The sequence below is a fragment of the Numenius arquata genome, chromosome 1, assembly GCF_964106895.1.
Source record: "Numenius arquata chromosome 1, bNumArq3.hap1.1, whole genome shotgun sequence".
NCBI classification, from domain to species: domain Eukaryota; kingdom Metazoa; phylum Chordata; class Aves; order Charadriiformes; family Scolopacidae; genus Numenius; species Numenius arquata.
In genome coordinates this window covers 24,782,382-24,806,598 of record NC_133576.1, presented here as the reverse complement: position 1 = coordinate 24,806,598, position 24,217 = coordinate 24,782,382, and the positions used below count along the sequence as shown (strand labels likewise).

Sequence of the window (24,217 nt, the reverse complement as noted above, 5' to 3'; positions counted from 1 at the left end):
ACCTTCTGATTCTTGCATGCGTTTGTATAATTAAGTTACCTAAAGCATTAGCATTTTTGTGGAGAAATAGAAAAAGGAAGGAAAAGGAGCAATAACTCTGGATTAGCTTTCTGCTCCTTAAATCACAAGAGGGTCACAGTCTCACTCATGACTCTTGTATTGGGATCAGGTATAGGAAGGGTCGGTCCTATTCCTGCCCCTTTCCTCCCCACGCCCTCCTTTTTTTTTTTTTTTAAACTTGGTATGTTAAATGGAAAAATGTCTCCTGAGCCCGTTCCATTACAGTAACTGATGTGTCAGTCAGGAAAATTCATTTTATGTTGTAAAAGCTTTACAATTTTTCTATAGCAAATTCACATTGTCCTAGTATGTAAAAAAAAAAAAAACCAAAAACCAACTACTACTACTTCTACGTGTCATGAAACACTAGTAAGAAAGTGGACCTGACAGCACTAGCGAATTCTCCATCAGCAGTAAACACTGAATACTTAATCAAACATCACATACCCAACAAAAAAAACCCAGTTTAAATAAAGGTTTTATTGTTTCTAGTGTGCTCATATTTCATTCTCAGTGCTTACCTTGACATTCATCGGCATTTGTACCTTTAGTCCACCCTAAAAAAAACGATGGGGGGAAAAAAATTTATTTATGTAAAACTTAAAGTTATGCTTTGACATGTATTTTACAGTATATCAGAGCATCAAGTTTTTGTAATTATACTCACCATTTTCAGTGTTGGCCAAATCAAAAACTAGTTTAAATATTCTGATAATTCATAAAGGCCAGGGACACTATAAACCTGACCTACAAACAAAATCAGTGCATTGACAAGCCTGTAAGGGTGCAAGCAATTTTAAAATATTCCTTCATTGTCTATTAGCACTCTAAAGCAAATATTTACTTTGTGTTTTCTTAACTAATTTACACTGACTGATTTTTAAAATATAACTTTTAAAGCTGCATTGTATATATTTCAAGTTTCTTAAGCGCAAATGATGAAACACTAAGACACTATGGAAGAGATAAAAAACATAGGCTGACATATTCATGTCTATGGTCACAGAACAAATACAACAAATGCATTTTCTCTGGAAATGTTAGTGAGTGATGTTCTGTGGGGGAATGATACACCTACCTTCCATGAGCAACTGAAAAGACAGCTGTTAGGCCTTATTCTTTTGTGGCTCTTAAATTCTTTCTGAAGACTTGCTATATATACACTAGAATTACGTGTTATACCCTTCCACATCTCTTTCATATTTAGATCTACATGCTGTCTATCAAAACAAAAATAGCTGCACCTCCCAAGATTTTTCTGCAATGTGTGGTCACAGGAATACTACTCTGCATTTTTCAATAATACACTCCTCACCTAGTCTTCCATCCCCAGCAGGCTCTAGCTGTACCATCAAAAGAGAAAATCAACAACTTCTGAAGAGCCTTTTCAGTTAATGAATTGGTGTTGGTTGCAATACGATTATGAGCCTGCCAGTTCTGCCTTATTTATTTCCCCTGAACAGCAGCAGTTCCCCAGGAAGGTCTGCTAGTGCTCCCTCTGACTATGTCTTCTTACTTGTGCAGGTGCAGGAGCCCAGCAAGCCCTGGAACAAGCGAATGCTGTGCCATTACAACACTGCAAATGCGCTGTGGTGTAAGAGGAGTGTTACATGTTTAAGGATTAATTCTGAAAGGATGTTAGAACTTAAGTTATATTTAGATCAAAACCCCTGGGGGAGCAACAGTAGGAAAGGGCAGGCACGCAACCTTTCAGGGAATCGTGAAGTCCTCACCATTTTTAAGGGACGCAGAGATTTCACATCTGCTGAAGGAATTTCAAATGGTGAATCGCATTCTTCCAAAACCTTCATCTCTCCTTTGTAATTGAGGTCTGAATAAGCAAGCCATCTGTAACAATAAGGATACGGAGTTATTAATATCATCATATATATTACAAATACAATGATCTTATTAAAATAATTTTTCTTTCCATATTCATCAGAGCTAGACAATGTGTTTTAGACACTGCCAGCACATCAAAATCACACTGTATTTAAATACACTGGCACTATCAATGTTAAAAAGACCTCAAATACTTTTTCTCAATCCAAGCTAAACATGAATGAAAGAGCAGAAAATTACCAATTTGTTCATCTACTTTAAGAAGCCAGTTTGTTACACTAGAGTATACAAAACCAAAGACAGCATTGAGGATTAGACACTTGCATCAAATTTTAACTAGGAGTACCACCTTAGGAATTAAAAGGCTTCTAACATCAATCCCTCTCAGTTTTATCAGTGGAAATTATTAAAATACGATCATTTACAGCACTCCTTTGGAAAGCAGGCCATCATAACTTTAATACGAACATTAAAAATACAGAGATTCCTTCAGACTATTTTAAATCAGAAAGAAAGATGAATGTGGAATTTGGACAGAACATTAGTAGACCAAATAAGTAATGGAGGAAGAGGCATTGATCCATATGGAAAGTTACTTTCTTAACTATGCACAGAGACTACAAGCAGTTAAAAGTTAGACTAAGTTCTATCAAAACTAGAGACAAAACTTTGTTTTTAATTCCTTCAGCACCTCAAGCTTCACATGTGTATTGTGAGATCACAGGGAAGAAGGCTTGGCTCGCATGAAAAGGCAAACTCAAGACTCTTTTTAACAGAATAGCTAATGTCATTCTGTAATGACTTCTAAGAGCACAGAATTCCCAGACTTCAAGAACTGTGAAGTGTTGGCCGTTTACCTAAGAAACAGACTATTCTGCTCAATATAGGAAAATCCTGGGATACCAAGGGGCCTGTATCATATTGCATCACCTTTCTCCAGAAAGCCAGGATATGGCTGTAGCTTCAGGAATGCCTGGATGATGTAATACTAATTTTTTGGTATTCAGCCATAGTGTTACTGTTATAACAGGGTGGGTGACGAGGGAGGCAGTATCTATTCTCCAATGAACTAAAAGCTAATGATAGCTGAGCTGCTGCTTCTACTTATAAAGCTACCTAAAGATGGAATTATAGAAGACTTCTGCAAGCAACTAGAGGAAAAATGCCTTCAAAAATTTGGTTCCACCACTAGAAGACCAGATAGCACAATGCTGAAGTGTACAGCTGGGAATACCTACTATATGTTAACCAATTTGTAGCAAAAACCCCCCAAATATTGTTCCTATTGCTGACTGACTTTCACCCCATGATGTTACCCGTCTACCTGCTGGCAAGATGCTATTCAAAGGGTTCAGTACTCACATTCCTGATTTGACACTTATGTAAGGGTTTTTCTCAACATCCAGTTCTTCTAAATTGGCAACTGCACTCTGTATGCAAATAGGAAATCCCTCTGTACCACCAGCTGCCAGGCAGAACTCTACCTCTGGAATGCCACAGTCCTGCAGAAACAAATCAAAACGTAAGGCTTATCCACACTTGCAGAGTCTGCCCCACTGCAGCGGGGAAGGATCAGTAATGTCTCTTTCTTTTCCCCTCTCTTTTCACCCTTTTAACCTAACTCCTGGCTTCATCCAATGGAAGGTTTTTAAATAAATACTGAGATTTTTAGAAAAGCTAAGGGAAGTAAAGTTCCAGCTCCCATTAACTTTCGAAGAAAAACTATGTATTTATGCCTGTTGGGCTACCTTCAAAAAGCTGTTTAAATACTCCCCAAGTAAATGATTCAACAGTATTTACTGATAGACAAACCATGCATATAATACTGAATTTTATTTTTTTTTAAAGACAGTGCTTCCAAAACACACATGTAGACACATATGACGCATGTACAACTTAAACTTTCTAGAAATGTCTAGTACTTCATTCCCACTTTCCCCACTCAGTGATAATTAAGTTCTGTAATACATCTGACTACAGTTTCAAGCCATGTGAGTTCAATTTTCTGTCATGTTAAATAACTCTACAGCATTTTAGACAAAGAAAGAAAAAGAAGAGTAATGGAAAATATTTGTTTTGGTAAGTAAACACTTTAGCAATTTTTCTGTTACTATGGAGCAACAACCTCTGTTACCTTACTGAAGGTTTTCTATTGATAGACACCATGCTGAAGAACAGCTTGTTGAACACATGATCTCTAGAATTTCAGGGATTTTAGTGAACCACATTAATTTAATAATATTTATATAAAATGCATTGCCAATACTTTTTGGCATTCAAACACATCACGAATCAATGAAGATCTTCTTTAAGGCCGTGTTTCAGCAGTGCACTGCAGAACAGTCTTGCTATTACAGTAAAAGGCAGCTCACATGCTTACAGAGTTTGCTCAGCTCTAGCTGGAAACCTTCAGTTCTCAGTGATAACTTCACAGCACCCTTTCCCTTACCCTCCTGACTCATGGGACCATTTGCACTAGGCCCAAGGTCTTGGACAGCATAAAAAGACCTTGAAAGTCCTAAATGTGGCTGGAAGAAGATGCTCCTTGCAGGTGCACTGGACAAGAGGGATGAGAAGTTGTCCCTTAGGGTGCCCTAATGGAAGCACCTGGTTACTGGATTTGTTGAGGACCCCGGCAGGGTCACATCATGACAGAGACATGAAGACACCTAGAAACACACCCCTTCTTGGTTCGCAAAGTTCTTTCAGTAGTTATTTAACTGTCAGCAATGAATGTGGCAATTGTAATAGATGACTTCAGGATATTATTTCACTTTCCTCATGAGACCTGAAGTAACTCAGTAAAATGTTTTGGCAACTCATGTTTCCTCTGTATTGTACCTTGCAAACAATGCACATTATTAGTTTTCAGAACAAAAACTGCAATACCAGAAATTCTTATTTTCCAATGAGCAAACGCAGAAAAACTAGGGAAAAAAACTTTTAGTACAATGCCAGTGCTAAGGCAAAGTGCTAAGGAACACCATTCTTCAATTCTAAGTGTATTGCTAGACAAGTTTTAAAAAAAAAAAGTCTTCTCATAGTTTTCACATGTTTATGTATCTTACTTAAATCACAGCTAAGAAATATGTAATGTTCATGGGTTTTTTTCCTAATAATACCCGATACGTCAGAAGGCTGAAATCTGTGAATCCAACAATAAAGCTTGATATAGAAAACCAGAAGTTGCACCTATAAGAATTCCACAAATAATGATGCCAGACTCTTAATGGTTTCAGATAAATTCTGAAACAAAGTATTTACAAGACTAGACAAGTGGCAAAATAAAGTATCTTTGCCTGCAGGCTCAGACAGAATACGAGACGGATTATTTTTAATTTTAATTCAGTAGGAGGTTGTTGGGCTTTTTTTTTCATTTGAAGATTGGAAAAAGCCAGTCTGTATTCTCTTTTCAAGTTTGCTGACTCTGAAACTCACGAGGCAGGTTCCACCCTCAACAGAGGAAGAATGTAGCAGTTCTCCCAAGGGCAGGTAAAGCACAAGCACTCATAATAAAATCTCTCCTACTTATCACCATCTCCCTCCAGCCAGATTTTGACAGTCATAAAATAACCTCTTCTCATTGCAATGGCATTTTTGTGATTAGATTAAGTCCATAAAGTCCTTTCATAAGGTGTCCCATAGTAAACTGAGGTCTTTGTCAAAAGCAATTCAAGTATCTATTTTTAAAGGTAATAACGTGTTTGAGCAAGATGTACATAATATTTTCTAAGCACTTTTATTTAAAATCAGAAATATACATTTTGACTTAAATATTGAGTCTGCACACTGCAGAAAATGGTAAAATTTAGTATTACTGTATGAGGTGAACACTACGTATTTGCAGATGTACAATCAAGTACTATGTCATTAATTTATATAATTTAAAGCATGTAAACTGTAGCTTGGTAAATATTTGCCCTAGCATGTTCATATTTGCCTGAGCATATTTAATAGGCATCATAACTTTCAGATGCTTCTTTAACATTCCTAATAAAGCTACCATCTTTAGAAACAAAATGAAAACCACACAAATATGATAGCATTCAGGTTGAGAACTAGATCCTTCAGTCCAAAGCCCTTTCATTTGCAAGGCGTCAAGATTTTCAAATAAGATACCCACATGCAAATCTATTACCATGCAAAACTATTACCATTGTGTTTCAGGCCAGATCCAGAACAGGAAAGTTTCCTCCCTATACCCCCCCGGCCCTGCCACCCCCATCACAAGCAGTCAAAACTCATGCTATATTCATTATCCTACTGACACATCAGGCAAAAACTGCATTAAAAGTACAGCAAACAGAATAGGTAGTTACGTTCCTTTCCAATGATTACACACAACCAGCAAATGCTTTGGTAGGTCATCGCCTCCAGGCATCCCACTCTGTCTTCCTTTATTCTGCAGTACTCTCCTCCTACCTCCACACAGTTATCCTGGAATGCCTGTGCTTCCTTTACAGTCTTTTGGGAGCGGAGATGTTTTCAAAAGCACGGGGAACACTCTCACTAGCTCACAGAGAAGACATTTCCAAAAAAGCCTCTCAGTAGAAAGGTTAAGGTTTCTTCTGAAGAGGGTTAAGATGACTCTCAAGACCTTAGCATCAAATACTACTCTTTGGTGGCATCTCTGACATTTTTCTAGTCTGACCAAAGAGCTCCACCATAAGTGAGAGACCCAGAGCCTTCAACCCCCTCAAGGTGGTCTTAGCTGTTTCTTCTTCTTCTGGATCTAGGGTTATAGCCCTAACAGCACCAGCAGGGCTAATAATTTGAGCACTGTTAGGTCTTCTCCTTGGAGCTGTAAACTGCAGCAACTGAAGCAATCAAAATAGCCTATTTAAATGAGGTAGCCTTTTATGTCAACAACAGGACAAAGAATTACTCAAGTCTGGCTTCTTAAGCTAAATGCCAAAACAGTGATGAGAGAAGAGTCCATTGAAAACCAGGCCTAATTAGCTCTGGTATTCACATGGTTGCTAATACAGTCAAGACATGCATCTTACTTTTGATACACAATTTGTCCTTAGGACATGTCAGCTTCTGCAGCATTTTTTATTTTAAATCTCACTCTCTGTTGGTCCTCCAGCCTTTTTTATCCATTCGTAACTTTCTCCCAGTCCTCCTGCTGTGTACCACTCTTGCTATTACCCATCACCACCAAACCAAACTACAGAACTCAACAAGGCTGATAGTAAAATAAAATAATATTAAGGAAATTAATGGTTACTGTCCTGTAAATACCAACTACCCAATGAGACGATCCAAAGCTACTAGGTGTCTTCCTATGGCATCTGACAAAGTAGTTGCTGCTTGAATTAATATCTTCTTTTCACCTAGCAAACCACACAAAAAAAAAAGAAACACGCCCTTCACGTAATACTGTGAACATTCCCATTACAAGAGCTTTGCTTAAGGAGAGTCCACAAGGAATCCAGTTATTCCCTGCCTAACTGTCTTGCAGACAGAGATTATAAACTGCTGTTTCAGATCTCATTACCTTGCAAACTAGTGGTTTAAATGATTACTCCAGAATGGAAATATCAGCAACTCCTCTCAGCTCTTGTTTTTGGGAAAGGAGCATTTAGCACCCTTTCTGATCTTCCAGAAACAGATAGAAAAAGACCTCCAATCCTGTAAGATTAAGGTATGCCTTTGTAGTAGATGAGAGAACTAACTTGGCTAAATAGATTGTTCTGCAGGAGCTACATTGAACCCGCAAGTGCAGGCAGATTTTGCTAGCTTAGGCTCATGTTGACTTGCCTTGGTGGAATTTAGACTTCCCATTACTTCAAAGAGGTCTTCTTTTTACTAGTTGCATGATCTGTTCCTTTGGGATCTTTTCCCCCAGCCTCCTAAGTTCCTTCAAATTAAACACACATGGATACATTTAATGTGTGTATCCACAGTAAGTCAAGCCACAGGCTAACCACAAAGCTAACAGAACCTTTGCTTTTTGTGGAGGCTTGAAGCCAAATCAGAGGAAGAAGCTACTGGCAGACTGTTTCTCAGCAAACTAACATCTGCCAGTAAGAAATAAAAATAATATTAAATGTACCTCCTGCTGTTTCTTTAGTAAACATCTGTTTTTCTCTTCTGGCAAGCCATTTTCTTCTCAAATATTTAGCCAATTTTCAAATCTGCTAACTCAAGGCATCTGAGCAGCCATTAAACAAGCACCACAAAAAGCCAGTTAAGAATCAGAAAACAAGCCAGACAGCCTGGACACACAGCCAGTATGACCAAACTGTGCAGGAGAAAAGCCACTGAACTACCCAGCCTATGAAAAAGAGAATGACAGTAAAACATGTGATTCTTTAGATCACATACACACAAGCTGCCTGAAAAAGAAACAGCTATTTATCAATTAAAACTAATGCCTATATTTAAAAAAACAAACAAACAAAAAATTAGCACTTTGGCAAACTATATTCTAAAAGTAGTTCCACAGCAGCTGAAGTACAGCCTAAAAAGGAGGGATTCTTTCGTGAATCAAGGTTTAGAGGACAAGACCCACCCTAGCGAGTTCCACATCCACCCTAGCTCCAACCAGCCCTGTGGACTAACAGCAAAAGTCCTCCCACCAAACAAGCATACATGCTACAGGTTTAAGTTACACAAGAAACAGTGTTGATTACTGAACTAGTGTACTGTAATAAAGCTTTCCATCTGTGTTCCATACAAATGAATCACATACTGGGAGAAGAACAATGCTCGAACCTATTAAGCTGTATTACTAAGATTTTTATTGAGCAGGATGAAGTTAACCACAGTGCCTTTCCTATCAAAGGCTTTTCTTTGATACCCAAGACACACCCAGCTTTCCTTACCTTCAGACTATAGTTCCACTTGTTATTGTGGTATTTCTTTAATTATTTAGCTGCCTCCCACATTATTGATCAATATTCATATTCCATATTGGTCAATGTTTTTAATTTGTTCAGCTCAAATAAATGTTAACCTCATTATTCATGCTATCAGCCAGCCTCTTTTGAATTTATTTATTTATTAAGTTTTAACAAGAGAATGAAAAAGTATTTCTAATTGTTATGACATTATGACATTATGTACTGATGACAAAAAGGTTATCAGTTTTAAAATGACCTCTGTACCAGCAAAGAACAAAGAAACACTACTTTTTCTGAAAAGCTTTCACATTGCGATACAAATGATAATTTTCTCGCAGTAAAGGGCCTTTGCCCTGTAAATAACTGGAATGTTATGCTAAACAACAAGAGCACTAAGCCCTCTTAAATCACACGATCTGGGAAATATATTCCTCATTCACTGCATAACAACGGATGCATTATATTTAGTTTTAGGCATTTGATTCCTATCTTTTCAACAAAATGCCTTTTAAACTTCTGGCTGTACACAGAGCCAGATGCTGAGGTGTACCACTTGTCCACATGGAACCCCTACAGACAGCACAAAAGCTGTAGAGGGAGCGACAGTAATTTTCGGAGGCTACGCCATACTAATGGGATTGGAAACCCAACTACTAACTTCTGAAACAGAAGCCATGCAGACACAGTAGGTAGTTTAAGCTTAAGATAAACACTTCTTTTGGAAAATACAAATTGATTCCATTTAATTTCAATTAACTGGACAGGTAAGCATCTAAAAGGAAAGGAGTCACTGTGTCAGGTAAAGATAGTGGCAAAGAAAGAAAATCCACCTGCTCAGGAAGAAAGAGAAATTTAGCACAGCAAAAGCCCTGGAATTTATCTTGAAGGTGAAAAAATGTGATTCACAGCAAATTTGAATAAAATCAGAAACACAGAATACACACATTGTCCACTGCCAGTAATACACCGCTATTGCAAACACAGTAATTATGTAGGTGAGTATATTATTAACAAACTCTATACCTTTGTTACGTGTTTGATTGAACCAACTGTGAGGTTTCTTCGACGATGTTTCACACCTGGGAGATCCCAAAGGTGATCCAGCACAGTCTCTCCTTCTTCTAGTACGTATTTCCGACCCTGGAACTTTGGTTTCTCATACAAAATCCAACTGTAAGAATGATATCATGAACTGAGTTGCTGCTGTTAGGTAAGACTGTCCTTATACAGCACATTTTCTGGAAAGCTCAGTAATGTGCTCTTCTTATCAAGCCAACTATCAGACCTTTCTTATGCTGTCCCTCAGTAGTCACATTCACTTTAGATAAATACAGAGCTTGTACTTCAAGCTTTGAAAGCAAAATACACAGTCTCCTCCAGGATGCAGCCCAACATAAAATATTAACTGTATAAAAATGCAGCTAAACCACAATGTAAATAAAAAGCCTTATTTTACCAGAACAAATATATTAACACATGAAAACATGTCCTGCTCGGGCAGATACTATGCAAGGCATAAAACATATGCATACTAATAACAGCGTTCAGTATTTCTTAGGACATGAAAGAAATGTATGCAAAACCAAACAAGGCTGCCTCAAAACTGCATAAATGTGACATGCATTGTTACTATGGCTGACAGTCAGAAACATTCACTGTGAACACCACCAACTAAATTCCAGTGCAACAACTGACTGAAGCCCCAGCTTCCCAATGGAAACTGAGTAACACTTGCAAAATCTACCTTAAAGTATAAGGTATAAAGTATAAAGTATATCCCTCTGCATCCACATTCCTCTAAATGCTACATTACAAACTGCAGCTAAGATTGTTCATTTTATGGTCCTTTTGAAACAGGTACTGTATAATGAAACTGAAGTGTAAAAAAAAAAAAAACACAACATTTTCTTTGGCATACACATGCTTCTAGTGACAAGTATGGCTGTTACTGTCTCAGCACTTCAGGCAATAAGTTTAAACTTAAGTGTGATTCTATTAGAAACTTTTTGTTTGAAGCTAGTTCTCAGGAGAAACAATATTTTTTATGTATGGCAGCATCTGAAGCCTTGTTTCAAGCTTTTTTTCATTGGTATCAGTCTAATTATAAAGAAAGAAAAAGACACTCTTGGAGATCAGACGTGTGTCATAAATAAAAAATAAAAATACAAAAGAAAAACATATACAGTCTTTTGGAAAGGCTTTATTTAAATATGACTTGGATTTCTTACCATCCTCTAATTATCCTAAGTAATGCTCCAATGGGAAAGATCCAGGATGTGGTATCTAGCACGTCAGAATGAACTTCTTGTTTACTTTTATTGCCATAAATATCATAAATAATAATCTGAAACAAAATACAATGCATACAAATGAGGGCCCATTTCAACATCCAGTATAGACAGTTATTTTTTGTTTGGAATAAAACCCATTTCACTTTGTGCCCACTCAACTGATATGCTACACATTTTCTCTACTGAACTAAACCAGCAGCCTCTGACAGAAATACAGTAAAATTACTAGTGGGAGGGTTTTTAATAATATAATCTCATTATTAGCATGTGCAAGCATATACACTATTAAAATACAGAAAACTAGACTAACAACTTCAGATGCTTTCCTTTCAAAAATTTTAGTGTAACAAATTATTCCACGTGTCAATTGAATTGTGTGACACTAATTTTGCTTACCTTTCCTGGTCTGGGATTGTATTTGAGACTTGCCCTATCAATGAGGTTCTGAAATGAAAAGGACATGGAAAACAACTATTAACATCTACAACAACAGCACAAAACATAGATGGACTATTCTGGGTCCAGTATTCCTTATATGTATGCAACTGTCACTAGCAGAAACAGCCAAGATTTGTTTCACTGTCATTTAGAGTTGGTGTAAACAGTTTAACAGAATCAAACAATCAGCAGAAAGCAGCAAGTGCTAGAAAGAAAGAACTATTACAAAAGTTACAACTTCTGAAAATGTATTAGCCTTTCCCAGCAAACAATAAACTGCATGTTTTAACAGTGGCAAAACCAAAAACAGGCCTCTACCACAGACTGAAATATTCCCAGCATCATGGGCAGGCTTTATTCTTCAGTTACGCATTTGGTCAATGCGGCCTTTTCAATTTCTAATACTGGAAGAACTGTTTCCATGCCCTCATCTGCCATTGCTTTAAATAAATTAAAGAAGAAATGCTAATCTACAGAAGCAGCTATATTATTTACTTACTAACTGAGCTACAATTTGTAGAAGACTGTGACGAAGCAATCAAATAGACCAGTAAGCAGGTGTTTATATTTTTTTTGGACAATACAGCTCTACTAATCTCAGAAGGAAAAGAAAGGAAAGAACAATTTTCATATAGAAGGCAGTTCCATCATTTTCAGGTTGAAATGTCCTTAACAGCGACAAGTCTGTGTTTTGCTGCTATACAGATTTGCTATGATGCATATTTTCCTACTTTATTTTCTGTTCACATCTTTTGTTTTATAATTAAGTCACTTTCATCTGTGTGTTGAACCAAGAATACTATGTTTTCTAAACTATTTTATTGGAAGACTTTTTTTATTTTAAAGCTATTATCATAAACGAGAGTAATTAGGCTGTTTAAGATCAAAGAATCAATGTTTAAAAGGGAGCAAGGAGAGCAGGGAGACAGCAATTTTGAATGTGGGCTAATCACTTTGATTATTAATATGATGTGACACAACATCTTACCGCTGACAATTCTTCCAGTTTTGGCATGGTGTTGTCTTGAGACCAATGAATCTTTGGCTGCAACATATCCTGGAGAATGCTTCCAAACCTGGTCCCCTTCTCAGAGGAGCAATCGCTGGCAGATTTCAAATACTGGTAGTACACACTAGTAGGAGGAGGCTTAAGAGTGGCATCAGCTTTCTGTGAAACTAGCTTACGAGGTGTCTGACTGGGAGAAGCCGCATCTGGGGACAGTTCTGGTTGCTCCTTAGAGTCAAGCTGTTCTTTTGAAAGAAGAGGTGATTGTTCAGGAAACAAAGATCTAGCTTGGTTGTTTGATAGAAGGGTTGTTTTTGAATTCCCTCTCCACTGACTGGAAAGACATTCTTGTTCTCTCTCAGCATCAAGCATATTTTCTTCATACAATGATTCTTCCTCCTCCTCATCCTCCACTCCCTCCTCCTCATCCTCTTTACTGAACCGAGTAGTAAACTGTAAGCGTTCAGAAACCGACTGGAGAAGGGACAGCACAGAATTGTCCTCAGTATTATCTTTAGATGTTCCACTAGGACGGCCTTCTGGCGACACGTCTGTGGAAAGTAAGTCTTCTTGGGAGCTGTCGTCTTCATATATTGGAGACAAAGAGAAAGGATATACTCTACAGCGCTTGGCCTCCACGCTCAGAAATGACTCTGAGCTACGGCTATCTGTTGCTTCATTCGACTTGTTATCCTTCCCATAAAGACAGGCTAGCTCATGTTTACTCTTTGCTCTTTCACATGCTAGATGATCTATGCTATCCGAAGGCAGAACAGAAGAAGAAAGCAAACCAGTTTGCGTATCATCAGTTGAGACAGCTTTGTTCTCAGTTTGAAGGGCACCTTCATAAATTATAGTAAAAGAATTGTTTTCCCACTGTTCAATTAGTGGAGAAATGGCCAAAAGTTCTGTTCGTTCCTTCGTGTCATCACTACAGTCCAGACCATTTTCTTCAAGCTGATCGTTTCTCTTCATGTCATGATCCTTCATTTGTACCTGCTTCAGATTCTGATTATTTTGGACAAAAACTGTGTTGAAGCAGTTTTGGCCTTCACTGCCCTCTCCAATAACAGACAATTCTGGTACAGCGAACTGTGCATTTAATCCAGTATTAACCTCTACTATCTTACCTGCCCCTTCTGCTAGTTCCTCTTTACTTTCCCCTGCCTTTTGATCTTCTAGGGTTGCTTTTACTAGTGCAGGTACTTCTTCTGCAGCCTCTCTTCTGCAGTGTTCATATGGACTGTCTTCTGCATTGCTTTCCAGAGAACCCCAAGGACTGCTATTGTCTTTGGGTTCACTCTGCATGCTATTACATTCTTCATCAGGCATAAAAGATGACAAATTAACATTTACAGCTGGCAGCAATGTGCATTTTGGCAAATTTGTATTATTGCATGAATTTTTTAACTGCAATGACAGAAGCATCTCTTCTGTCACAGTAGCATCTCTATGTATGAAATGTAAAGATCCATCAGATTTTCTACTAGTTGCTGATATTCCAGCTTTGCCACACAACTCTGCTGCAGCCAGACCTTCACACACCCTCTTATTGTCTCTCTCTTGGGCTGGTGTCATCAGATCTGATTCTGGCCTTGCTGAACTATCAGTGGGTAGAAATCCATTTGTTTGACATGTAAATGCATTATTTGGTATCTTTTCATCTCTTTGGGACCAATCTATGCCATTTTCCATGCTATTTGGAAGTAAAGGAAGACCTGAGCAATCTGCCTTTTCACAGTTTACAGCTACGCTCTGAGTTTCTGCTTTCTCTGTTGGTTCCTGTTTTTTGGCAGGTAACTTCATATCCGGGTTTAAAATCTTTGGGGTTTCAGTCTTATCTTCGGGCTCAACCTTTTCAGAGGGCCTTTTATTCTCACTGCCTTGCCACTGATTGGATGCCAGTTTTTGTTTGGCTGAGTTAATGACTTCATCAATTATTTCTTTTGCTTTTAGTGCTAGTGCACTATGTAGGTCAATTTTATCAGGGATGTACGATAGTATCTTTTCATCTTGATTATTTGTATCCACTGTTTCATTTCCTGTAAATGAAGATAAGCCTCCTCTGCTGCTCTCATTAAAATGTTTTAATGATGGCACAGTTGACTGGATTTCTTCTGCTTTCAGCTGTACAGTTCCAGCTTTCTGATCATTTAGAATATCTGCATTCATTAAACCATCCTTGCTCCCACAAAGCTGGCAGACACCAAGGGCTTGTTTTGCTATTATTTCTTCTATAGCCAAGTGTAAAACTGAGTCCACTATTTCCTCAGCTTTTTTAAACAAAACAGCAGCATCTTGGAATTTAGCACGTTCTAGTCCTTTCCCATCAGTATCTTCCTGTAATTCCTCAGAACAGAGCTCATTTGACTCTGCAGGTGTGGCAGCTGTTTGATCATTCGTCACAGAAGGGGCTTCTGAGATAGCAGAAGTATGGTTACCAAGATTCACCTGTCCCACCACATTTCTGCACACGCTCTCAGTACAGGCTGACTCAGATGCTATTTCCAAAAATTTCAAAGGACAGATGGGTGATGGCATTGCCTCTGTCAAGATACTGCCATCAGCCTGTTGTGCGGAGACCTCCTCTGCTCCATTACCAGCTCTGTGACTGGAGGAATAACTGTTCCCCTGAGCAACATCCAATGTTTCCAAGGCAGAAATGGAAAGATTAGAGGCTTCTCTGGATCCCAGAGTAGGTGAAGAGGGCCTGGGGATGCAAACACTGTCCCCATCTACTCCAGCAGCAGAGCAATCAAGTATAGCTGCAGTAAGCTCAGGTTCCAGAGAACCAGCCAGGCATGAGGCTCTCAGGTCTTCTGAGCAAAGTGGTGCCTCGGTCATTCTGTCCTCAGGGATTATTCTGCTAAACTCAGCAGCTGGAAAAATAAAGCTGTCCTGTTCAGAAGCAGCAGACCATCTAGCAATCTGGCCATTTCCAGAGTTAGCGGCAGGAGAAGGCATTTTTCCTTGGTTAACAGATGAAGAATCAAGTATTGTGGGAGATATCCTAGGCTTATTACTGTTTTCCTTCTTGGAAGAAAAATTAATATGCTTATCTTCAGAAATGAGTGGAGACTCAGAAACGATGTCAACATCAACATCTTTTTCACAGATGAAAGCAGAATGGTTGGTCAAAGGCCTTTCTCCATATCTTAAGGCAGAATAAGAAGCCTCCAGAATGTTTTCTTCTGACTTAAAAATATGAGAGGGAAGTTCAGAGACATAATCCTTACACTCAGAAGGAACAAGAGCAACCTCAGTCATACCAGTCTTGTCGATTTCAGAAGCAGCAGGAGTATGATCATCTGTCCTGTCAATGCTGGTTAAAGGGCAAGGTGCAGGCTTTGCTGTGTTACTTTCTGTGAGTATAACTAATGCCTTGGCAGGAACGTCTTGAAGAGTTTCAAGGGAAACAGGTCCACAGTTGTGGACAGGAACTGAACTTTCCAAGAGGCTCATCTCTACAGGCTCAAAGGATCTGCTCTTCTCATATTCAAGATCAGGATGAGGAACAGTCTCTCGCACATCCTTTAAACTGACTTCTCTTTTCCCTGTAGTTTGATTTTTGGTCTTGCAACTAGGATGAAGAGAAGCTGAGCAACATCCTCCAATTTCAAAAGAAGACTCATCAGTAACAGAGAGAGGTCCTGTCAGCTCATCCAAGTTAGACTTCATACTCTCACACACATGTATGCATGATGATACATTGTCACGGTTTTCCGCTGCAACTTCAGATAAAACCTTCACTATTTTCACACCCTCAGTTTCTAGACTAGGTAAACCAGTCTGCAGTGTGGCGGTATCCTTAGAATTCTCCACAAGGATTAAATGGTGATCATTTTGTACATGCACTTGTTCCCCTAAATCACTCAATTCTCCATTACAAGTCTCCCTGCCCATGACTAGATCTTCATCATTTTTAATAGATGACACTGAAGCAGTTAGATTACCTCCAGCTACACATTCTTCTCCTCTGGATTCCACGCTAAGTGAAGTGGGTATTTGTTCATTAAAAGGTAAAAGAGCAGTAGCAAGAAAGGTCTGTGAATTTTGCTCTCTTTCTAGAGCTGGCACGGTTTTCTGTGTATTGCTTTTTCTTGGATCACTGTCTTTATTTGCACTACTTGTATGCTGATCTGCTTGCTGCTGAAACGTAGTGGTACTGGAATGAAGCATCTGGACATCCAACGTTAGCTCCGATTGACTATCCATTTGATGATTACAGCAATGTCCTTCCTTACTCACCTGTATTTCTTCAGTAACTGTCTTATTTTTTGATTTGGGTGAATGTAAACATTCATCCTGCATTTCCTGTGTGGACTCCTTATTAGCTGCTTTATGACAATGATTTGCTTTATCAAAGTTAGAAGTGGCACTTTTGTCTGCCTGAAACTGAGCTTCTGCTTCTCCCAGCAGTCCAACTTCTTTTCCAACCAAATCACTTGCAGAACTCACGTTAAGGGAACTGTTAATCTGGGAAATGGAACTGGTTATGATGTCATTGTTTCTGCTACTAGATGACAGTAAGGAATCTAGTGAACATGTCCTTTTAACTTTTGTTGCAGCTAAAGCAGGTTTATGTTTTAAGTCTGTCTCATGAGATGATTCAGTAGATGAAGTTGTGGTCTTTGCAGTTATTTCATGTTTACTGGTACCCATGCAATGCTGAGCATTACCAGACTTTTTCGTTCCCATTTTAACTGCAGAAGAATTTACTATGACATCGTCTTCATGACCTCTACCCTCATCTTCTCCATTTTCTTTTATTAAGTGTGCTGATTTCAGAGAGACAGTTGTTTGGATTTGTCCATTTTCTTTGACCATTGAACCATTTCTGGCCTCAGTATGTTCTTCTCCTTTTTCAGCCATTTCTGATTGATTCTTCATTAGCTGCCTAATCCTTGCAGAACCTCGATACGTTGCATAAGTGACTGCAGGTGCTTCTGGTTTCTGTTGCATCTGCCTGTAACAAAGATCATCATTAGCAGCACAAAGACGACCATCTAAATAGCTAGTATGATAATAAAGGCTAACACAAACTGTAGATCATAGAATCATAGATTTGTCTAGGTTGGAAGGGACCTTTCAGATCATCTAGTCCAACCATAAACCTAACACTGACAAAAACCATCACTAAACTGTATCTCTAAGCACTGTAACTACCCATCTTCTACAATACTGTTCTCCTCCGCAGGTTAGCACAAACTGTAGATTGCACACAATGCTATTTTCCTCCTTTTTCTGCTCTTCCTAAATACAGGTTTGTGTGACAAATGATACATACACTACCTTTTACTGAAAAAGTCAACTTGAACTATAAGCACAAAGTAGATGTTTCTATAAACAACTTCTATAATTTGCTTTCTACTAGAGAATGGAATTACTATTTACAAATGTCACTGCAAATCAACACTTGCAGTGACAGAAATAAGCATGCTTCTGTGAAGATGTTATACCCTACTAAACCATGTCTATACTTTAAAACTGAAAAACAATTACTGTACTAATGTTCATTAAAATATTGAATTGAAATTTAAATTTTTACCCAAGCTCTCAATACACTGTAAAGAACAGGACCAGGAGAAGCAAAACATGTGGAGAAAATAAAGCATACAACAGGAAATGCTTTCTGAACCACAGGTTAGTAAGGAAAGATAATGAATGGATATCAGGTAAGAACGAAGGCTGCTTGAATGCTGGAAGAAATACCAAAATGAGAAGCTTAGAAAAGTAACAAGGACGTGGTAGATTTAGCCATTCATTTATTAGCAGAAAAAGTGAACACAAAAACTAACAAACAAAAGAATCGCCATGGAAAAACCGTAAACCTCATCCTTCACTGCTCTTTCTGATACACTAAGGATAAATTCAGAGCATGTCACTTTCAATTTTCTGAAAAGGCAGGTTTTCTTCTTTCTTAAAACTAACAGACATCACAGATATTCACCATTCTCTCTAATGCTTCTGTCCTGCCCCCCTATTTCCTATAACCCCCTGTCAGTTAAAGAACTCTCACAAAAATCAGGCAGTGACAATATGAATGTGACCTTCAGCTTTTCCATTCTTCACCTTAGGACAAAGCAGATTCTCCAACTGTGCTTAAATTCCATTCTGCCTCAGCTCACACCTAAACTAAGAACAAACTCTTCCAAATTCTTAGCCAGTCTGACCCTATGTCTCCTAACCCAGTGGCTGGAAGTGGCCGTTCACCTGTCTGTGAAATTGTCATACTGCTTTAGAAGAGTCTCTTGAAAAAAAAGAGTTATCTAAGATTTTGATTTCTAATATAAAAGCAATACAATAAGTAAAAAATATCTTTAAAGCATTTTAAAAAGCTCTGCAGTTTACCATTAGTTCATGTTTATTGAGAAGTTATTACAGTTCTAGAGTCAAGGACAAATAATTTGTGAGAAATAAAACATAAATTTACTAAGAAAAACTGAACAGCAAAATAAATAATGTTGTTAATTTGAGTATCATTGAGAACTATACCTTAAAATATTGTCTGTATGGATTTTGAGTATGTATTCTCTCAATAGGTACAGAAAAATACAGAAATCAAGTGGATTGACCAATCTACAATAGAATCTATTTTCGAAGCCCAGCTTCTTACTTCAATAATAATTTTATTTTGAAGAGTGAACTTAATACTATTTAAAATCACCAGTAAACTCCCTCCTTGTGCAGTATTTGACATGCAGAGTATAAACGCACTAAAAGTGAAATTATTCATGTACATAAACATTAAAACAGAGATATTAATACTCATTTATGTGCATGTTTTACATTGCCAGGTATATTTAGACTAATGCCAAAATATGGGAACTTAGACATTACGAGAACTTGAAAATTAAATTTGTATTGGAATTAAATGCATCTTACTCCCTGGTGGAGGCCACAGCAGAATCCCAGTATAGGTTTTATTAGCCAGGTATATTACGTTATAGAGGAAACAGGAAATTTGTGTATAAACACTATGTCTCCCAAGCATTTGCAATGTTAGATACCAATACTTAATCTTTTATAGCACTAGTTTGGTTTCCAGAGGTACCAACAGTGGTAGCTGCTAAACACGCACACCATTTGTTTAAGCTGCTATCTTTAGCGTTCATACCTCTTCAAAGAAACATACACATTTCTGAGCAGAAAAAACCAAAACACAGCAGGAGAAAGGGAAGTAGAGAAAAAAATAAATGATAATTTTTCTTTTCCTTTAAAAAAAAAAAAATACAGAAAACTGTCTTCTACATTAGAAAATATTTTCCAAAGCTCCAGGGATCCTAAAAGTCTTAGGGGAAGGATTTGTTGATTTCTAAAGTACACTACATTCACTCATCATCAAACAGTCACAGCCATATTAAAAGTAAGTCTTGAGAATGTAAGACCTGACCATGCTCTCATTCAGAATTAACCTTAACTGAACGAGGAGAGGTTACTCAGTAAGTCAGAATGGGATCAAAATGTTTTAAATAATCACTATGAAGCTTTTACAAAATCCATCAGCTCTCCCATACTTTGGCCAACCTAAAAAATAAAAGTAGATCTACGACCACCCTGAATCCAGACAAAATTTCTTTCAAGAAAACATGCAGAACACAGGTTGGTATCAATCCGCAAAAAAAAGTTTTATGGATTCTTGAAAATGAAAACTGTAATGATACATGTTTAAAGTGAGCACAGTAACGGTATTGTGATGCACTAAAGACTCATCCTCATCACAATCAAGGCATTTTTTTGAATAAACGGCTTGATGACAATTAACTTTTGCTGAGCATCTTTCATCCTGTTGTTGATATTTTGTCTGATATGCAGTGGGAAGAATTCAGAATTTATGTATAAGCATGTGACAAGAACCAGTGCTTCACACAAACCTGGAAAATGTCCTTGTGTTTGTCTCCCACATCCAACTTTGCCTTCAAATTTCTCCCACAAACTCAGCAATTCTTAAATCCAAAGCATCCAGAAATAGGACGAATAAGGTAATTTTACAGAATACTGCCTATAATGGGATGACAAGGAGAACCCTTCATGACGGGGTCCTATATTCATGCTGGTTTGAGCCACAAATTCCAACAAAAAATTATACCACTTATAACACATGGTCAGTCAAAACAAACATACTCAGAAATTTCTCTTTGCCTGTGTGGTGCCTTTTATCATTTCTCCCAATTCTTTTTGCTCTCCATTTGTGTTCTGAGGGAATTTTATGCCCAGATTGATCAATTTGAATTCTGAGCAAGACTCAGAGCAATCTGCCCTATGGAGCTCTGGACACAAACTCAATCCTGACTAGCTGAAGCACCCCTTCAGCTGCAGAGCCTCATCCAGTAGTTGGCCTCTGCCAGTGTCTCCTAACACACAGCTCTGCTTTCCTGCAGACTTGCCTCTACCAAGACTTTCTGCAGTGGATGCTATTTTAAGAGGGAACCAACCTCTCCTCCACAGACATGGCAACTTCAGGATCTCTGACCTTTGATAAAGAATTTGCTACTCAGTATATTATAAAGAATTTGCAAAGAGACCTTTTAGTCCTAATGCATCTACTTTTAGAGTACACAGAAGTGTGTTCAATCTGAAAGCTCACACACAACAGCAAGACATTTAAAAAATGAACACTCATGTTCCTATGTGGCAGCAGCAATTCAGCTGTAAGTCTTATGAAACAGATTTAGAAGCAGCCTGTGTCACAGAAAATCTTTTGAAAGTGTCACTAGAGACTTGTTTCATAGACATTTAAAGTAACGATTAATTTCTGATCACCAAAAGAATATATCAGTTCAGAACTTACCTTAAAAACCTCTTTGCAATTTTTTTTTTGTTTTGTTTTTTGTTTTTTTTTTAAACTCATTTGAGGATACAGATGAAAGCCTGATTATACACAGAACCCAGTGTGTATTCTGTCATATATTTCAAATACTGGAAGATTCCTTCTTTCCCTTCTTCACAGGAAGCTATTCAATTCCCTATAAAGCCTTAATTCAGTTTCACAAAAGACTGTTTGACAGCAACAAGAGAGGATGTCAACATGAGTTACATTAAATTTGTCAAAAGTAGGTGCTTGTAGAGATTTCTTCTATTCTGAAAGAGAAATAAGAAGTTCAAGGGGGGCTAACTCTAGAAGGAGAGATGAGCATTTTCTGACGTCTCATGTGACAAGACATCTTGTGTAACTTGCCCAAAAAGTGGCAATAGTTATAAAACAATCTTGTTAGCTTTGAAGCCCTGAAGCAGGAGTAAACCTACTACCTTGAATGTCTCATCTCAATGCATCCATTAAGACTACATTGTCTGTATCTTTTTCAAGTGTATGTCATCGAGATGGTGACCCTCCAAAAGGGGTGACCCCCTTTTGACAAATACAAAAAACTTCGTATTTGTAACCTACAATAACGTAGAAAGCAGACAACCCCAGACTATTTTCAAAAATATGGAGGAAGATCATACAGCATGATACAGCACTACATGGGTACAGCACCTCAGATCCTCAGGCAGCACAAATTCATTTATACAGCATGACATCCACGCTAGAAAACCCTTACAACCAGCTTCCCTGCTTAGCTCCAGGCTCACTAGCTCAGGCTCAGCAGTGCCGAAGTGTAAGCATACTGCTGGCTGGCCTATTTCTGCACCATGCCAACACTTGGCTCTCCCAAGACATGCAGTGACCATTTTCTTCCTCATACCTCACTCCTATATATTTTCTCCACAGCCCAGCAGTCTCCTATTTTTTCACGCATACGTGTGCATGTTGCCCGTAATCTCCTCTCATAGACCCTTTAGAAGTAGCTCCCAGAGCAGAGATCTGCAGGCTACAGGCTGAAAACCACTGATGTAAATCAGTACGTCTCTTGTGGTTCCTGTCTACCCCTCCCTGACTATTTTAAAATTATGCTATTGTTTGTTTTAATTTTTTCCACTTAGCTTTTTTCCTACTGCATACTTAACTGACAACTTTTTTTTAATTATGTTAAGGTCCTTTGTCTGGAAACAACTGTCTTAAAGTCACTTTGAAAAGCTTTCTGGTGGAATCCAACTTATCCAGCCAGCTGGTTTCTACACTCATGTCAGATCTTCATAAATGGAAAAAATAAAAGCCTTACTTAAAAAAAGACATTGTGGGCTAACTGAAAAGTTGCCACATACAACTTAGATGAAAGAAAGTTATTTTTTAGCCAGAGGGGATAGCTTCATGATTTAAATCTGAAGTTTGAAATACCTAGTATCCTGGGACTTCACAATGTATATTTCAAAAGGTCAAAAGTTTGGCTGAACAAAGTGATTTGCACAAAGTTGATTCTGCAGGAAATTTCAAAGCTAATGTTCCATAAGGACAATTAAGAGTCAATGACAATTTTAATAAAACCAAATGTAGTCTCTGTGACCTAGCAAGGAATGTTTTTCCTTCCCCTTGCCCTTCATGGTACTACTTCTTGATTATTTTCTACATCTGGGAAAGCAATCCTACTCTTTGAGTGTGAAGGAAGAAAGTACAAATCGAGGCTGACCCAAAACACTGGCAGCTGCAAGACCAAGACCAGCACGAAGGGTCTGGGATCACTCCCAGCTGGGATCTTTCCCCAGTACCCAGCAGCAGCCGACCTTTCTGCCCCGTACCTGTGGGAAGTATCCATGGACACCTACCTGCCACTGTCGCCTCCCCCACCGCCCCACAGATAGTTCAGCCAGCTCTCCCTCCCTTCTCTTCTGTCACACTCAGATATTCAGGTGCTCTAATGCCTTTGACCTGCCTCTTCCAGGGAGCATGGACAAGCATGGCCTGCGCGGCTTCTGCAGCAGTTTGCCACATACTGCCTCAGGCCGATGTGCAAGGAGGGGTTACAAGATGCTGCGAATTCCAACGAAAAGCAAATCACGTTCAGAAGCTGAATGGCACAAAGTTACCTTGTGAGAGACGGCCTTGCCTTCGGGCACAGAGCTGTAATACAGGCTGGAAAGGACCCCAGGAGATCATCCAGTTCAGCCCCTGCTCCAAGCTGAGCCACCCAGACCAGGGTGCTCGGGGCCCTGTCCTACCACTTCCAAGAACCTCTGAGGAGGGGCCTTTGGGATAGGAGCCCTGTGCACATGCCCCAGTGTTTGACCCCCCTCATGGTGTCTTTCCCAATATCCTACATTCCCATTGCCTCTTGTCCCAACAGCGCGTGTCCCTGAGAGGAGTCTTCCTCCATCTCCTCTAAGGCCTCCATGAGAGAGCTGAGGAGAGCAGTAAGATCTCCCCTTAGCCTTCTCTTCTTAAGGCTAAAGAAAGCCACTCCTCTTGGCCTGTCCTCATACGTAATGAAGAATTGAAGCTAGGACACCCCTCTACTCTTAAGCAAGAACATAGCTTCAGATGCATTAAGGAAACCAAAGGTTTTGACATCAGGATGCCAGAAACAAGGAAGTTATTCTTCCCTTTCACAAAGACTGATGCCAGGGGGAGCTAGGCAGATGTATCAGCAGGAGATTAGACTGGGACCTGCCTATGAGCGTTATACAAGTGCTGCGTGTGCTCTGAAGAGGCAACCAAAGATGATTATGCGGTGTTCTAGCAGCCCAACCACCTACTTAAAGCAGGAACCCAGCGATGCCTCTCTCTGATGCTACTTGCCACCACAACAACAGTAAAGATGAAGGTGTGAGGATTAGGCCCTTACTGACAAGCAAAGGCCTAGGAGGCCTGAACAATTACACTGCACGTAGCTCCTTAACTTCAAAATCACACTGTA

General features: G+C 38.8%; 1 protein-coding gene across 1 annotated transcript in view; it reads right to left on the bottom strand.

The window, feature by feature from the left end:
* CRYBG3 (crystallin beta-gamma domain containing 3) overlaps positions 1-24,217 on the bottom strand; it is a 97,247-nt gene that overhangs the window by 34,783 nt on the left and 38,247 nt on the right. The window contains exons 4-11 of the mRNA XM_074166384.1: positions 12,821-17,451; positions 12,468-12,730; positions 11,438-11,485; positions 10,979-11,094; positions 9,774-9,921; positions 3,265-3,404; positions 1,794-1,908; positions 582-617 (exon numbers count right to left, since the gene is read on the bottom strand). Of these exons, the coding sequence (XP_074022485.1) occupies positions 582-617; positions 1,794-1,908; positions 3,265-3,404; positions 9,774-9,921; positions 10,979-11,094; positions 11,438-11,485; positions 12,468-12,730; positions 12,821-17,451 (5,497 nt within the window). The remainder of the gene's footprint in view (positions 1-581; positions 618-1,793; positions 1,909-3,264; positions 3,405-9,773; positions 9,922-10,978; positions 11,095-11,437; positions 11,486-12,467; positions 12,731-12,820; positions 17,452-24,217) is intronic.